The sequence below is a fragment of the Macrotis lagotis genome, chromosome 5 (assembly GCF_037893015.1).
Source record: "Macrotis lagotis isolate mMagLag1 chromosome 5, bilby.v1.9.chrom.fasta, whole genome shotgun sequence".
In the NCBI taxonomy this organism is placed as follows: Eukaryota; Metazoa; Chordata; class Mammalia; order Peramelemorphia; family Peramelidae; genus Macrotis; species Macrotis lagotis.
In genome coordinates, this window is record NC_133662.1 from 174684432 (window position 1) to 174702104 (window position 17673).

Genomic DNA, 17673 nt, shown 5'->3' on the forward strand with positions numbered 1-17673 from the left:
CAAAGGTTAAGTAATCTCTCCCATGTCTCACAAGCAGGTATCAGGACCAGGGGTTTAAATTTATGCACAGTTCAGTTATTTTTCAGTTGGGTCCAACTTTTTGCGACTCCATTTGGGATTTTCTTGGCAAGGTACCAGAGCGATTTACTATTTTCTTCTCAGCTCATTTGACAGAAGAGGAAACTGAGGCAAAGAAGTGAAGTGACTGCTAGTAAATGTTTGAAATCAGATTTGAACTTGGGAAGATGAGTCTCCCTGTCTCCAGACCCAGTACTCTATCCACTGTACCACCTAGCTGCCTGTCACAGACTTTGACTAAGAACCAGGATATGTGGTTTCTCATTCCCATTCTACCACTGACTGATCTGAATTAAAAGCTTGTCTCCAAGTATGCTGTACATCCCTGAACAGATAATTTAACTTCTATGCCCTAAAGAGATTCTTTGAAAATTAGGGGGGAAGAAGTAAGGTGACAGCCTTCATGAAATCATGGATCCTTCTCCTTGTCCCTAATTTTTCTACTTCTGAAAAAAATGTGATTTAATCATTCTTCCTCTTTTTCTTTCCTTCTTCCCCTATCAAGCTTCATTTCCTAATGTATTCTTACTTTGCTTTCAGTAGCCAAGACAATATTTGATTTCTACTTTGGGCACAATTACAAGGCAGTGAAGGAAGTTTTTGAAAGCATCTCTAAGTAATAGCTCATCTGTTTAGCTTTGTTTACTAACAAAGTAGAGATGATTTAGTTTCTAGACTAATTCAGTCATAAAAAAAAGGAAATATTATTGTCCAAAGCAGTTGATCTTTTAAGACTAATTTAAAGGTGGGGTCAAAGGCTTGTAGGATATGAGGCAGGGGGAAAAATATTTTTAAAGGAGAATTTTCTTTTGGTGAGGCTTTCAAATTTATGCTTCTTCCTTGCTTATATTTCTGAGCTCTTTTCTGGTTAACTAAAGATTTTTGACCTTAACTGTTTTTTGGTACCTTCATCAAATTTTGAACTTATAGTGAAGGCCAAAATCCAAGCTTTTCCTACTGTCATGCATTCATGATTCCTTATTATCTGGTGTCATGGTTTTACCATGTGCTAAATTTATGATATCCAAACATGATCATGATTTCCTATAAATAGGTATTTTCTTTCTCAGAAATGTAATAAATGAAAACTTATAAAATGCATTTTGGCTCTTTCCATTTGATTGAAGGAGATCATAGGTTCAAAGAATTTGTTGAAAGCTGGAAGGGGTCTTAAAAGTGATCCATGAACTAACTAACTCCTTAGTTAATTATCTAGAGACTAACTCCTTTATTTTATAGATCTATCATTCAGGAAAGGCAGTTAGGTGACATGGGAATTAAAATATGATAGTCTGGAATAATGAAGATTCATCTTCCTGAGTTCAGCCCTGGCATCAGACTCTTCTAGCTTTATGACTCTGAACAAGTCACTTAACTGTTGTCTCAGTTTCCTCATTTGTAAATGAGCTGGAGAAGGAACTGACAAACCACTCCAGTATCTTTGCCAAGAAAATCAACAATCTAGAAGAATCCAAGATGCCCATCAGTAAGGTGCTGGTTAAATTAATTGTGGTAGGTTAATGTCATGAATACTGTTATACAGTATTCTTTAAAGCTGGCTGTTCCATTATTTTAGTTAAGCCTATTTGTGACCCGTTTGAGTTTTCTTGGCATAGATATTGGAGCAGTTTGCTCTGCAGCTCATCTTACAGATGAGGAAACTGAGGCAAAGAGGTTACTTAATTCCTCAGAGCCCCTGGCAACTCTTTTAAGATTGGAAGTAATTGAAATGGTATAGATCTGGAATGGTGGAAGAAATTCCTTCATCAAGAATTTCCAGAATTAATGAAATCACGGCCTCCCATGCCTTCCCCCAACTCCCAAAATGTAAAGCATTATGGTCTATTGGAAAGAGTTAAAGGGTTAATGATTGATCAAATGCAGACTCTGTTACCAACTCACATAAGAGTTGGTCAGTGAGGATTTATTAAGGGCCTAGTATATGTATGGATATACAAAGAGACGCAAAAGATAGTCCTTTATTTTTTAAGGAATTCTCTTTCTAAGGGAAATGCTGGAACTAGACTAAACAGAACAGAATATACACACATCAGCCATGAACATACAGTGAGGGTTGGCAAAAGTTAGTGGATAAAGAATTCGTATGGAGACTTAGAGAGAATGACTGCAGAGTTCGGAGACACTGGAAATCATTTCATTTTTTTGTAAATTTTCTTAGGAGTAGGAACAGGACAGAGGAGATCTCAGGGATCTCACTGTCAGTCAAAGAGCATTTATTAAATACTGAATGTGAACACAAGCTTGAAGAAAGACAATTCCTGCCCTCAAATTAGGAAGATAAGGCATAAAAGGAACCTGAAAAGATAGGGATGAGGGGTCATAGGTCACTGGTAAGGGACTATTATTGGAGAAGATTGGAGTACAGCCTGGTGAGCAGTGAAGAGATGACTGGTCTAGGCACTTTCTGCAATGGATGTTCTCAGAGGAGCTATCCAAAACAGCCGTCCTTTCTGTTGTGTTTTTTTCCTCCACAAGCTGGTGCATGCAATATAATTGTTGAACAGTGCAAAGAAAGGCCAAATTTTAAAATCAGACATAGGATTGACTCTAGATTTCTTTAGCTTTGGCTTAGAGTATGGAACATGAAAAATTGAGATTTTCAAGAAACTTAACATGCTTGAAGGGAAAGGGGGGGAGGGTGTTTTCAGCATAGAAGTGATTCCTCTTCTTCATCCCTTCTCACTGTCTCTCTTGCCCATTTTCATTAATTCCCTTTGGGATGGGAAACTACAACCACCTATTAACTAAGTTGTCAGTTATTTGAATATTCCATCACTATCCTTGGGTTGTTTTTTCAAGAAAACAGGACAAAACAAAAACTTGAATTTATCCTTTTTTCAATTTCAGAAGTATTTATTTTTTCCCCACCCCTCCCACATTGGGGGAAAAAAATGAAAACTGGTTAAAAATCTTCATAGTTAAACAAAATAAATTTCCACATTGGCAGGATCTTATTTTGAATCTGGAATCCATCACCTCTCTCTAAAAGGAAGTGGTTAATGTGCTCCTTCATTGGTCCCATGTTGAAATATATCTTTCCCGCATTGGAGAACTCCGAAGTGCTTAAGTCATGAATATAAATGACTTCCTCTTAAACATATTCTATATAACATGACATAATGGAAAAAAAAAAGAAAATAACTCCTGAAGAAGGCTCCTTCACTGAATTTTCTCCCATCAATTAAAAATATGTTCCCTTCACATACAGTACAAGAATTTGGGGATTTAAAGTTCTTTCTCCTAAAACTTTCCTGGTCTCTAGGGCAGTGTGGAATCGATAAATAAAGGCTGACTTTTTAGGCCAGTACCTGGGGTCAAATCCCTTCTCTGGTAACTGGCTGTGTTATTCTGAATAAATCAGTGAATTATTCTGAATAAACCAGTGAATCTTATCTATCTTAAGTAACTCTCTTAGGAGTTTTAATTTGCAGAAAATGTTTCTGAATGAGTACAGGGAGCCCTTTCATTTGGAGAGGTCCCCTCCAAGTCCTGCTTCAAAAAAAAAAAGAAAATTACTGTGGCTGTACTATTTATATAGCACTTTAAGATTAATGTGCATATTATCACATTTAATTCTTATAACAACTCTATAAGGTGTTTGCTAGTATCCCTATTTTACAATAGTTCTTGTACTTTTCAAGGTAGCTTCCCCATCATTTAAAAAAATTCTTTTGAATAAGCAACCCTAAACAAATAAGAACGTTTCATTTATATACAGGTTTTTTAGTGCAAATTGAATTGAATACAATAGTAACAAAACTGCACTTTGTCTGTGGCCCCCTCTGAATGTCCTTTGCTCTCTTTCATATATTTTGGGGGGAGTTTGGTTTGTTTTTGCAAGGCAACAGAGGTTAAGTGATTTGCCCAATGTTACACAGCTAGGTAATTATTAAATGTCTGAGGTCATATTTGAATTTAGGCCCTCTATCTATATATATATGTCTATATATTAATTTTAATTTAAAAAATTTATTTACACATCACTAAAATAGTCTTGTAAGAATGCATCACAAGAAATAAAATTGGGAAACAATTTTTACAACTAGGACTTCTGACAAAAGACTCATTTCTAAAATATACAGAGAACTGAGTCAAATTTATTTTAAAAAAGCCATTCTCCAATTGACAAATGGTCAAAGGAATTGCAAAGGCAATTTACAGATGAGGAAATCAAAGTGATCCATTAGTCATATGAAAAATTGCTTTAAATCACTACTTATTAGAGAAATGCAAATTAAAGCATCTCTGAGGTACTACCTCACACCTCTCAGACTGGCTAATAGGACCAGAAAGGATAATAATCAATGTTGAAAGGGATATGGGAAATCTGGGACACTAATTCATTGTTGATGGAGCTCTCCAACTTTCTGGAGAGCAATTTGGAATTACACCTAAAGGGCAACAACAATGTGCATACCCTTTGAGCCAGCAATACCACTACTGTGTCTATACCCTGAGGAGATTATGAAAAGGGGTAAAAACATCACTTGTACAAAAATATTCATAGTAGCCCTGTTTGTGGTGGCAAAGCATTAGAAATCAAGTAAATGTCCTTCAATTGAGGAATGGCTTAGAAAACTGTGGTACATGTATGTGATGGAACTTAGAAACCAGGAGGGATGGGAATTCAGGGAAGCCTGGAGGGATTTGTGAGATGAGCAGAGCCAGAAAAATATTGTACACCCCAACAGCAACATGGAGGTGATGATCAACCTTAATGGACTTGTTCATTCCATCAGTGCAATAATCAGACACAATTTTGGGGTATTTGTGATGGAGAATACCATCTGTAACCAGAGAAAGAATTGTGGAGTTTGAACAAAGACCAAAGACTGTCACCTTTAATTTAAAAAAAAAAGTTACCTTATTATATAACTTTGCTATCTCTTATCCTTTATTTTTTCTTCCTTAAGGATATGACCTCTCTCTCTCATCACATTCATCTTAGATCAATGTTTACCATGAAAACAATGTAAAGACTAACAGACTGCCTTCTTTGGGGGGTGGGGGGAGGGAAGTGACATTAGGGGGGAATTTGTAAAATTCAAAATAAATAAATAATAGTTACCAAAAAAAAAAAGACATACATAATCAAGCAAACTATATCAACATGTCTCACTAGGTACCACTGGTCTATTATCTTTCTTTCAAAAATAGAAAGCATGCTTCATTATAACTAGTCATCACATTAATCAGTTCTGAAATTTATCAAAGTCCTTTACATTACTGTAGTCATTATATAAATTGTTCTCCTGCTTCTGACTTCTTCGTTTGATTTAGCTAATACAAGTCCTTTTAGTATTCTCTAATTCTCTCTTTCATCCATAATTTTCCATCATATTCACATAACATAGTTTTTCCTCTCTTCCCCATTTGATCTCTGCCCATTTTGGAGTACAACATCGTGCTATCATAAATATTTTAGTATATGAGGGCCTTTCTTTTGTCTTTAATTCCTTTGTGGTAGAGTTTAGTAGTTATTTCAAGGGATCAAAGAGTATGCATAGTTAAGGGATTTTCTGAAAATTATGATTTCATGTTGCTTTTCTTTCCCATTATCTAGAATCAAATTTAGTTCATTGCAATATTGTGAAGACTCGATTTCCCTTTTGTGTTTTGAAGGTTTTGAATGGTCCAAGAATATTCTTTCCTTGTGTTATTCTTCACAGTGACTCCAAGGATCTTAAAAGCCATGTCAGAGCGACAGTCAGAATTCACCAATTTCAAACGGATTCGGATTGCCATGGGAACCTGGAATGTAAACGGAGGAAAACAATTCAGAAGCAACCTTCTGGGCACTGGTGAATTAACTGACTGGCTACTGGATTCTCCCAAGCTTTCAGGGGCTACTGAATTTCAAGGTAAGAATGGCCAGCTGACCCTGCCTGACCCACTGTGTTAGGTTCCCTTAGTCTGCTTATGTAGACTGACCTTTTTTAAGAAATGACTGCTGCTAAAGAGTTTGGTATTTGCCATTCTGACTTCTCATAATGTTTTAAAAGCCTTATTATCATCTTGTTTCTCACTTGTACTTCCCCTCCTGCCTTTTTTTCACTCTCTTCTGCTAGAACAAACAGTAAATGTTGTTTTCTCTGGTTATTACTTTATGATGATGATTAAAATTTCTCTGGCAAGGGGCGACTAGGTGGCTCAATGGGTAGAGCACCGGCCCTGGAGTCAGGAGTACCTGAGTTCCAATCCGGCCTCAGACACTTAATAATTACTTAGCTGTGTGGCCTTGGGCAAGCCACTTAACCCCATTTGCCTTGCAAAAATCCTAAAAAATTTCTCTAGCAAGTCAAATTAATCAGATTTTTGCTAAAATGATCAATAAGCAGTTACATTCCTTCAAAATTAGAATAATTCTAGATTGATATGAAATTTGTTCCAACTTGTAGAAAAAATATTGAGTTTGAAGTCAGGGAACTAGGACTCAGGTCCTAGTCTTGCCACTTTCTATTTACATGATTTCAGTAAAAACATATGACCTCTCTGGGCTTCATTTTACCTCATCTGTAAAATAAGGGAGTTATGGACCTCAGTTTCCTCATTTGTAAAAATGTAAACAACATCTGGAGTTTTGACTTTATTGGCTTTATCATTCTTTTTGTTATAGGAAAAGAATTCTCAAAATAATGCTTTTCAATGCATAAAATAAAATACAAAAAGGAAACCAATTTCATTGTAATACAGTTATTGAAATACCAAAAAACTTCAGACTATAAATTCCCAGATCAGATGATCTCCAACAACACCTAGCAGCTTTAAACCTATGACTCAGTGCCTTGATGTGCCAGTCTGTAACCTCAGCACTCATTTAGGATTTGAAGAATGCAGTTCTCCTTCTGTCCCCCACCCCCCACTCTCTTTCCCTGCCTTATACCTTCCCTATGAACAGGTCCATTTTTAATATCTAACTAGTTCTAGAAGGGTTTAGCAATGTTACATTGCTGTATTTTTGTGGATCCCACTAACATATTTGCCCTATGATTATTTACATTATAGACAGCTGCTTCCTTGGCAGCCTTTCAATGCTGCATTACAAGCCCCATTCTTGAACTTTTGCACTTAGACAGTATAGACTTATTTTTTTTTTCTTTTTTCTTTGCATTGGAGGGACAGTTTGAGTTTGAGATTCATAGGGAGTTGGAAGTTACTTGACTACTATATAAGTGGGAGTTTGTATGGGAGTAAATAGTGCATCTGTAATTATTTTTGAATGCATTAGAAAACGGAATCCCTACCTATTAGACTTTAGAACATCAAGTCCATGAAACCAGTTCAATTTTCACTGACAAACTCCCTTCCCAATGCAATGTAGACCTTTTTAATTCTCCTTTAAGGTTATACTAAAATTGTTGCCTTTTATGGAATTGAAATCAGTTTGCAGTGAGTTAAAGCTTTCCATTTTTCCTTCTGAAGCCTTGGTTTAATAAAATGAAAGAAATCTTAGTTACTTCTGCCAAGTTACTTTCTAAAGAAGTGGAAACTTTAAGCCAATTGACTTCATGGCTGACCTGTTGGATGAGAAAGCAGTTGTTTTTTTAAAAAGTAGAGTTTGAGAATATTGAGATCACTGTGGCAGAGATCTCCCCTGCACACTTAGGAGTGAAATGGGAAGGTCTAGAGGATGGAGAGGTATGTTTTCTACCAGTGGACCAGGAGTCAACTTAGTGATGTTGGAATGATATGACCAGGTTGGATAAAGTTCAGTGAAAAGTGGCTTCCCCAAGGCCACACGGCTAGGTAATTATTAAGTGTCTGAGGCCGGATTTGAACTCAGGTACTCCTGACTCCAGGCCCGGTGCTCTATCCACTGTGCCACCTAGCCACCCCATATAATTGTCTCTTAATTGTTTTTGACTCTGGAGAACAAAGGTAGGAAGTGTAAATAAATCCTTGGGACCCCAAGATCTCACCATCCTTCTCTCCCCCTTTGCCTCCCTTCTGTTTCTCCCTAGCTTTCTCCTCTCTCCCAGAAACTTGAGATTTATGAATTTTTTTTTATCTTGACAACTATATTTTAATGTAATTGAACTTCTTTTCTTCTTTAAAATTTTTTGTGAATATTTTTGGTTTTTTTTTCTGTTTTGCTTTTCTTTTTTTAAGTCTTTTTAGCTTAAGTGGAGGAATGCTGGCTTAATGGAGAGCTAGCTGTACTTGATCTGCCATCTGTTGTCTGGAGCAGAAAAAGTTAGCTTTTCTAAAAGTGACTTGGCTAGGGTCACACACAGCCACTTTCAGAGGGATAACTTGAATTCAGGTCTTTCTTACTCTGAGATCAGCAGTATATACTATACCATTCTGCCTCTTGATGAAGGAGTATTGTTGTTTAATCGTGTCCAACACTGTGTAACCCCATTTGAGGTTTTTTTGGCAAAGAGACTGCAGTGGTTTGCCATTTTTTTCTTCAACTTATTTTTAGATTAAAGGCAAACAGGGTTAAGTGATTTGCTCACACAGCCAAGTCAGTGTTTGAGACCAGGCTTGAATTTAGGAAGATGAGTCTTCCTGACCATAGGTCCGGCATTCTACCTACCTCATCATCTAATTGCCCCTTCTTTAAGAAGTACAGCAAAGACACATCAACACTCTGACTGTATCTGACAGAACATACATCCTTCCACCCATCAACCACGACCTCATTGCTGAGAGGCATACAAACAGTTCCAACAGAGTTTCTTTTGTCTGGGCTTCTTAGAAATGGCAGAATTGACTAATTTTCATGCAGCACTTGTTTTTCTCTGTTCATCCTGATAATGTTTATCTTGAGCTGATGCTTTGATAGGGAGGAAAAATGGGAAAGAGTCTTCTAAATTAGTCATACATTTATTTACCTATTAACTTCTTTATTTGTGAGGTAATTGGGATTAAGTGACTTGGCCAGGGTCACACAGCCAGAAGCTGTCAAGATATGAACTCAGGTCCTTTGACTCCAAAGCTGGTACTCGGTTCACTGAAATTCCTAGCTACTTTTAATCAGGTATTTATTAAACACATTTTGTACTGATAAGAGATGAAATGCGCATGAGCCATGAAAAACCAGAGACTTTGACATCAAGAACTAATTTAGGTAGGGAGATGAGATGAATATAAGAAATAATTAAAGAAAAACTCAGTATAAAATAGCAGTTGTGTGACCTAGTTTCCTCATCCATAAAAAAAAAAAGAGGAGTTTTAATGATATGGTCTGTAAAGGAATTAGCTAAATGGAACAGCAAACCTAGGGAAGTCCTGACTTCAAGGCCAGGCTAAGATACTCATGAGAGTCTTACTAACATAGGTGGAATGGACAGACATGGTCAATGTGTTGAGTGACCTTAGGCAAATAAGTCACTTAATCTTTGCCTCAGTTTCCTCATCTGTAAAAATAATTCCTACATTATACCCAAAGGGTAATAAAACTGTGCATACCCTTTGATCCAGCAATACTACTACTGGGTCTATACCCTGACGAGATCATGAAAAAGGGCAAAAACATCACTTATACAAAATATTCCTTAATATTCCTTAAGGCAGCTCTGTTTGTGGTGGCAAAGAATTGGAAATCAAGGAAATGTCCATTAATTGGGGAATGGCTGAACAAATTATAGTATATGTATGTTGTGGAACACTATTGTTCTGTTAGAAACCAGGAAGGATGGGAATTCAGAGAAGCCTGGGAGGATTTGCATGAACTGATGCTGAGCAAGATGAGCAGAACCAGAAGAACACTGTACACCCTAACAGCAACATGGGGATGATGATCAACCTTTAATGGTCAATGCAACAATCAGACACAATTCTGGGATATCTGCTATGGAGAATGCCTTATGTATCCAGAGAAAGAATTTTGGAGGTTGAACAAAGACCAAAGACTATTACCTTCAATTAAAAACAAAGTTATCTTATTATGTAATTTTGCTATCTTTATTTATACAATGTAAAGACTATCAGACTGCCTTCTGGGGGGGGGAAGGGAATTGAGATTATGGGAAAATTATAAAATTCAAAAATAAATTAAAAAATAAAATAGAACATGAAATAACTTAAGAAGAATCATAAATATGATAAAAGCACAGATGTTTCAAAAAGAATGTTAAATATGAAAATAAATATACTCCAGAATATCATTAAAAATATAGTTCCTACCTCCCTTTTTGTTGTAAGGATCAAATGAAATGCTAATTGCAGAGCACTTGGCTCAGTAGCTGGAATACATTAAGCACTTCAAAAATGTTAGCTTAACATTATTATTCCTGCCAGTTCTGATACCCTGCTGTTTTAAGTAATTTGGGATTCACAGACCCTGAACTCATTTTTTCTTTCATGTCTTTCTCCCTAACTTCCATGCCCCAGATGACAGCAGCCCAGCTGATATATTTGCAGTGGGATTTGAAGAAATGGTGGAATTGAGTGCAGGAAACATTGTCAATGCTAGGTAAGGGAGAAGGTGCTATGGTGGGGTTAGTGGGCTTATGATGTGAATCATATAAAAGCTATCTGAAGACACAGACTGTGATCAGTGTGTGTGGGGGATATTTTATAAAATTATTAAAATATTAACATTAAACATTAGTACAGGGGTGGCTAGGTGGCTAGGTGGCATAGTGGATAAAGCATCGGCCCTGGAGTCAGGAGTACCTGGGTTCAAATCCGGTCTCAGACACTTAATAATTACCTAGCTGTGTGGCCTTGGGCAAGCCACTTAACCCCATTTGCCTTGCAAAAACCTTAAAAAAAAAATTACAACCAACTAAAACTTCTTAGTTAATTCTTCACATTTAAATTAATTTTATTGTGTAAAGAATACTGTTTCTATCAGTCCCTCTTAAGTTGGTTATCAGAATTTTTAGTAACTTATTTATATCCTGAAAAATATGTCCCTGATTCTAAACTGTTTGGATATACCTAGTTAAATTTCCCCAAAACCAAAATAATTGCCCCCAAAGGGATGATGATGATATGATGATGATGATGATGATGATGAGAAACAAACACTGTGTTAAAAGATCATTTTGTACATGATACATATTGAGGTGGAATTCACATTACACCAGACGAAGTGGCAAGGTAGCCCCTTATAAATATACCTTAAGGCAAAAATAGCTGAATTATTTTCCACTGGGAGGAGAGAAGAGTTCCAGAAGACCTCAGAGAGCCAAATAACCTAAATCCTTACTTTACTTTGGTAGTCATATTTAGTATCAGAATATTTGAGTGAATTCCTTCATGCAGCAGACATTTATTGAAACCCTTCTCCCTGATCCCTATCTGCTTTCTGCTAGTTATCATGCCCAACATGAGATTAAGGATAAGCTGAGGTGAAGGGGAAATATAGAGACAAATCTCAGAGTAGGTGAAAAGCTTATATATTCAGAGGGAAAATATGATCAAAACTAAAGTCAATAGTCAGATGACTAAGCAGGCATTTTACTAGGCATTGGGAATACAAAGGTTTTTATTCTAATGAGAGAGAGAGAGAGAGAGAGAGAGAGAGAGAGGACATAAATAACAAATTTAATTAAAGATAGATTCAGAGAGTAGCTGCAAGGGAGTCTTGGCAGGAAAACCAGTGACTGGAAAGGGAACCAAGAAAGACTTTCTCTAGAAGATGATGGAAGCCTGAGAAGGCAAGTGCTAGGAGATGGGAAGTGGAACCTCATGAGGGCAAGGAGCAGGCAGTTGACCAGGGTATGAAAGTATGGTGGCCTTTTTTTTTAATTACCTTTTTCTGCTCCAAAGAATTTGACTCAGTGGAGAGATAAGCCTCATCTTGATTTAATATAAATCAACATGAGTTCGGGAGTGAAAGAGGGATATAGTGTTTTGGGAACTAGATGACTGAGATTGCTCTTCAGCTAATTGACTATGACATGATCATTCTTTTTTTTTTTTTTTTAATTTTCTTTTCTTCTAGCACTACCAATAGAAAAATGTGGGGAGAACAGCTTCAGAAGGCTATCTCAAGGTCTCACAGATATATTCTCTTGACTTCTGCCCAGCTTGTAGGTGTCTGCCTTTATATCTTTGTACGCCCTTACCATGTTCCATTTATTAGGTAAGAAAGTTGAATTTACCCACATAATGATTTTTTTTTAAATTTAGGAGCCAGGAATTGGTTGCAGATGTTTATACTCTATATAATAATGCCTTTCCCCATTTCATAGCCTTCAGAGGACTGAATGTTTTTCAAAAATGGGTTTATATGAACCCCTTACTAAAAGATTAACTTGCATGGTGCTAGGTGAACTGTTGATCTTGGCAGTTGATCTTGGATTTGTAACAAGTTGTCATTGATTTTTAAAATCATACCATTAATTTTGGAAAAAAGAAAAGAATATTCTTGTTGAATTTTGTTTTTTACATACTCTGTGACCCAGAGAGTTGTATCTAAGCAGGAAATGTCAGTTCTTTTATCTCTCTTTAAAAGAGTTCAAAGTATGTTCTGCAGTTGGAAAGCTTCAACAGCTGTCAACCATTATTATTTCTTGAAAGTGAAAATCTTCAAAATTTCTGAAAATAGAAGTGTTAGGAAGCTTCTTTTCCTAGCAGGCTATATCACTTCCCCACCCCCAACCTTCAATCCTGCTCCTTCATAGACTATAACTTCCTTCAAAACAACCATTATTATCTTTTTGTTTTGGCAACCTAAGTGCCAACACATTGTAGGCACACCTAAAAAAGGCTTTTTGAATTATTATAAAGAGAAGCATTCCTTGTTCTTTTATATTAGGTGATTTTCCTTCAAGACTTCTAACTAATTTTTGATTGAGTTCTAACCTGAGGCACATCATTTACATCTTCTGCAGTCTCTTCCTGGTTTAATATGGTTTATGACCCTGAAGAGTTGGAACTAAGGACTTTTCTTCTCTAATTAAACATATTTGTAACCTTGTTGAACCCCTCAATCAGTATCCCATGAAGACCCTAAGGACACAAAGCATAATAGCAGTATTTAAATATACACTCTTATTTCTGAACAGCCACAGCTTGCTCCTCAAGCTTTCTAATCCTTTCCCATGGTAATGGGTTTCAAGAGATTAAATTTGTCATCCTGTGGGATGGCAATAATTTTTAATGTGACCAAGTCGGCTGATTTAGTGTCTCATCTGAAAACAAAGGGTCTTGGTGAAAAAGCACAAAGCACAGATAATTAATGAATAGACTGTGCAGTTTAGAAACATGGCCCAAGAATACTGATATCAGTGCCCTCAGTTAATAAATAGTCCTTTTAGCCTCTGCCTTGTTGAATAAGCACCTGTTCACTCAGATATCATTGTTAAGTTGTCATCTGAGTAATAACTATGAAGGGACGGCTTGTTGAGGTTTTGCTCAACTCAGTCAATTACTTTTTCAATTAAAATGCGAAAAGTTAACATATTTGAAATGGTATAAATTTGTTCACTCTCTATCATGTTCAGATTATTGAAAACGAGACTCCTAATTCAGCAAAGGTTGATTTGAAAACACTTTGGGAGACCTTTGCAAGTAGCTGTCATTTTCCTGATTCTCCAAAAACACCCTAATTTCAGATGGGTATTTCTGAGTATTTTATGATACAAAGTAGGTACAAAGCAAGAATAATGAATCTTTAATTTCCTCTGTTTTATGGAATACTTTTTGTGACCTAGGACTTGGTTAAAAGTGAGTTTCATATAAATATATCTAAAATCTTATTAAATATATCTAAAATCCAAAGGGTACTTTATCATTTCCATATGGAAACTACTCATTAAGTGAGAGGGCATTTTTTTTTTTTATAATGGTGTAAAGAGTAAAGTATTGTTTGGCTACTGAAGATGTGGTTGTGAAAGTGATAGAAAGGAAGTTTTGAACATTCTCTTTTAAAATGAATTGCCCAATGCCAAATAGATGTTGGGTTTTTCCCTCTCTGGACGTAGATAAATCAAACTAACTTTTTTCCCTTGCTTTTCCCAGGGATGTAGCAATTGACACAGTGAAGACTGGCATGGGAGGAAAAGCTGGGAACAAAGGTGCAGTTGGCATCCGATTTCAGTTCCACAGCACAAGCTTCTGTTTTATTTGTAGTCATTTGACTGCTGGACAGTCACAGGTAAAAGAGAGGAATGAAGACTATAAGGAGATTACCCAGAAGCTCAGTTTCCCTATGGTAAGAAATTCCATTTCTAAGAAATTGGAATTTGGTTGGCAAATCCTTCAAACTAGTGTGGGGTATTTGAGACCTGATGGTAATCATGGTGGTAGGAGGAGAGGGAGTGGCATACATATCATTTGACTTTCTTATCCACCGAGCTCCTTCTAATTTTGTCCGTTTGTCCTTTGTATGTGGGCAACCTTTGTGTATCTCTGAACAAATTTTCTCACGCATCATTTCCATTTTGCTTCCTGAGAGTTAAAGTGCTGGGATGGGAAGAAATAGCCCCAAAAGACATCAATGGTTTGTGCTTATATTTGGGGCTAGTTAACAGAGAACTCTTGAGTCTAATTTGGAGAAAGTACAATTTTCCCCAAGATTCAAAATTTTTATAAATTTATTCTGATGCAACAGCTGCTATTCCTATGAAACTTAGAAACGCACACTGTAAAAGTTGATTGAATTCATGTTTACGAATCCTTTCATCCCATACAGCAGTCTGCAATGGGGAGACAATTGTGTGGAGCTGACCAAAATATGCACAATGTTGCCCTCTAGTGATGGTTCAGAGGTCCATGATGTTTTCCTAAGCAAGCAGAAATAATTTGCTATTTGAGTTAGGTTTCTCTGATTAGCTTTTCTTTTTAAGAATCCTGGATTTTTCCCATTGAGCTTGGGTTTTGTACTTAATCTGTTTACATATTTCCCTGATAGTTCTTGTGACCAAATAATATTGATGAAGTCATTTTGATATTGAGAGCAACTTTATTGTCTCTGCCTGTTGTCTAACTGGGTTGTATTTCTGCATATTCTGAAATTTTAGTGCTGAAATTTCCCTTCCTTATTTTGTGCCATGGCTGTTATATTGACTGCATTTGATAAGGAAGACTAAAAGCTAGTTTTGGATATAGTTTGGCATGTGCTTTATGCTTTCCTACACTGCAGTCTTTTTTTTTTTAAATGCATGATTTATTTCTTGCTGAGCTTTTGGGGGGAAAAAATCTTTAATGGCCCATCTTAAACTTAAGGTATCAGATTTTTAAAAATTAATTTTTTGTTTATAGTTATATTTAATACACATGCATATAATATAGTTATTTAGCATTTTGTATAATTAGAACATACATATACTATATAACATAGTTTATATCAGTTGTTAGTAATAGTACATATATATATATATATATATATATACACACACATTTTTACTATAACTGGCATTTATGTGGTGCCTTAAATGTTTGCATGTTGCTTATTTTAATTTTATCTCATTTGTGAACCCATTTGGGGTTTTTTTTGGCAATGTTATGTATATTTTTTTCTCCAGTTCATCTTACAGATGAGGAAACCGAGGCAAGCAGAGTTAAGTGACTTGCCCAGGATCACATACCTTGTTGGTATCTGAGGCTTGATTTGAATTTCAGTCTCCCTGACTCCAAGTTTAGTGCTCTATCCACTGCACTACCTAGCTACCCCTCCTTTGTGATTTGTTTAGCCATTCTCCTGTTGATCACTTAAGTTGCTTTTCAGTCTTTTGCAGTTATAACTAAGTACTGTTTTGAAAATCGTTGAGCTGATATTGTATATTGATTATTCTTCAAAAAATCTAACAAGTTTATAATTTTCCCATCAGTGAATGAGTCTACCTGTTTCTCCACAACTCTGCCAGCTTTAATTTCATTGTTTCTTTATATTTTTGCTAATTTGATGACTATGAAATTATACCTCAAAGTTTTAATTTGTATCTTTTTCAGTTTTAGTCAGGTTGAACATTTAAAAAGTATTAGTAATTTGAGTTTCTTTTAAAAATTGCTATAGATATGCTTTCTATTTGCAATTGAAACATTTAAAAATCACTTGAAAATACCTAGTACAAATGTCTAAGAAGGAAGTTTAAGTTTTGAAGAAATAAAGGTTTTGATTTTGTTTCTTTTTAAAGAGTCTGATTCTATGTGCCATTTTGGTTGACTAGTTTTATAATGTGGTTCTGATCTATTCTCCCTTTGGTATTAAAATATGGTTTTCTTAATAGTTTGTTTTTGTTTTTTGTTTTCATACAACCAGGGAAGAAGTGTCTTTTCTCATGATTATGTATTTTGGTGTGGGGATTTCAATTACCGAATTGATCTTACTTATGAAGAAGTCTTCTATTTTGTTAAGCGACAAGACTGGAAGAAACTTCTAGAATTTGATCAACTACAACTACAGAAATCCAGTGGAAAAGTAAGTCATTTTAGGGGTAGCTGCTTTATTTTGCAATACTCATTCTTTTTTTTTTTCTTTTTTTTTTTTTAGATTTTTCAAGGCAATGGGGTTGAGTGGCTTGCCCAAGGCCACACGGCTAGGTCTGAGGCCAGATTTGAGCTCAGGTCCTCCTGACTCCAGGGCCAGTGCTCTATCCACTGTGCCACCTAGCTGCCCCTGTGCAACACTCATTCCTGAACATTAGTTCAAATCCCTGGTTTGAACCTGCTCAATGAATAATCAGATAGGAGATTGCATACTCTAATGACCTTGGAATTATGCTGGCTTTGGGGTCTGAAGAACTAAACTCAAATTCTACTTTTGCTTCTTATTGTCTCTGTGAGATCAAGAATGGACCCACTGTTATAAACTCTGGTGTTACAAATAGGATGGTCCTTGCCCTCTTCTCCCCCTGCCCTGTCCCTTCTTGCCTATGTGTAAATATGACTCAGAGACAAAAAAAAATTTTCATTTCCAGATCTGAAAGAGTAGTTTCTTATAATGGGCTATGTTTTGGAGAACTTTGAAAAAGGCTTAACAGTTATACAAATATAAAATTACCTCTGACTACAGCTAAGCAGGGAAATTTTTACCCAAGTGGAAACTTAACTTTGGCTGCCAATAAAATAAAATTCTTAATGCTTACAAGTCTCAATGTTAGGTTGGCCCAGCATGGTATTTTGTTCTACTTTATTAAAGTCAGTTGTAACTATCAATATGACTTTAAGTGATTTTCCATACTTGAGCAGAGACTGTTGGACTAGGAATGTGTCTGCATAAGTATCATAAAATACAGTGCAGTTTGGGGAGCCTTGAGTAAGTTTGTCATCTGTCTATCTGAGTAGAGGCTGGATGCATTCATAAATAGAACTTTACATCCATTCATAATGCATTAAACATAGGGAATACTTTATTGATGGGATGTTTTCACCTCTAGGACTTAAAATTCTGGATTATATTTCTAATAGTTTTAAAAATATATTTGCTTGGAGATTTGACTCAGAAGAATCAATGTGCTATGATGGGAAGAACTCTACATTGGGAATCAGAAGACTAAAGTTTAAATTATGACTTTATCATTTTACTACCAAATCAGCTCATATTTCTGAACCTCATTTTAAGCATCTATAAAACGAAGGAGTGAGAGTAGGGGACTTCAGAGTGCCTTTCTATCTCTCAATCTATAATTCTAGGATAATTTGAATATTTTCCTGTCTCCTGACTTATAAGAC

The 17673-nt window shown here is 36.0% G+C and overlaps 1 protein-coding gene across 2 annotated transcripts in view; it reads left to right on the top strand.

Annotated features, from left to right (window-relative positions):
- Positions 1-17673, top strand: part of SYNJ2 (synaptojanin 2) — a 146397-nt gene that overhangs the window by 97485 nt on the left and 31239 nt on the right. For both annotated transcript variants that reach the window (XM_074187923.1, XM_074187922.1), the window contains exons 12-16: positions 5769-5960; positions 10438-10519; positions 11999-12139; positions 14020-14212; positions 16262-16420. In XM_074187923.1, coding sequence (XP_074044024.1) covers positions 5769-5960; positions 10438-10519; positions 11999-12139; positions 14020-14212; positions 16262-16420 — 767 coding nt within the window. The remainder of the gene's footprint in view (positions 1-5768; positions 5961-10437; positions 10520-11998; positions 12140-14019; positions 14213-16261; positions 16421-17673) is intronic.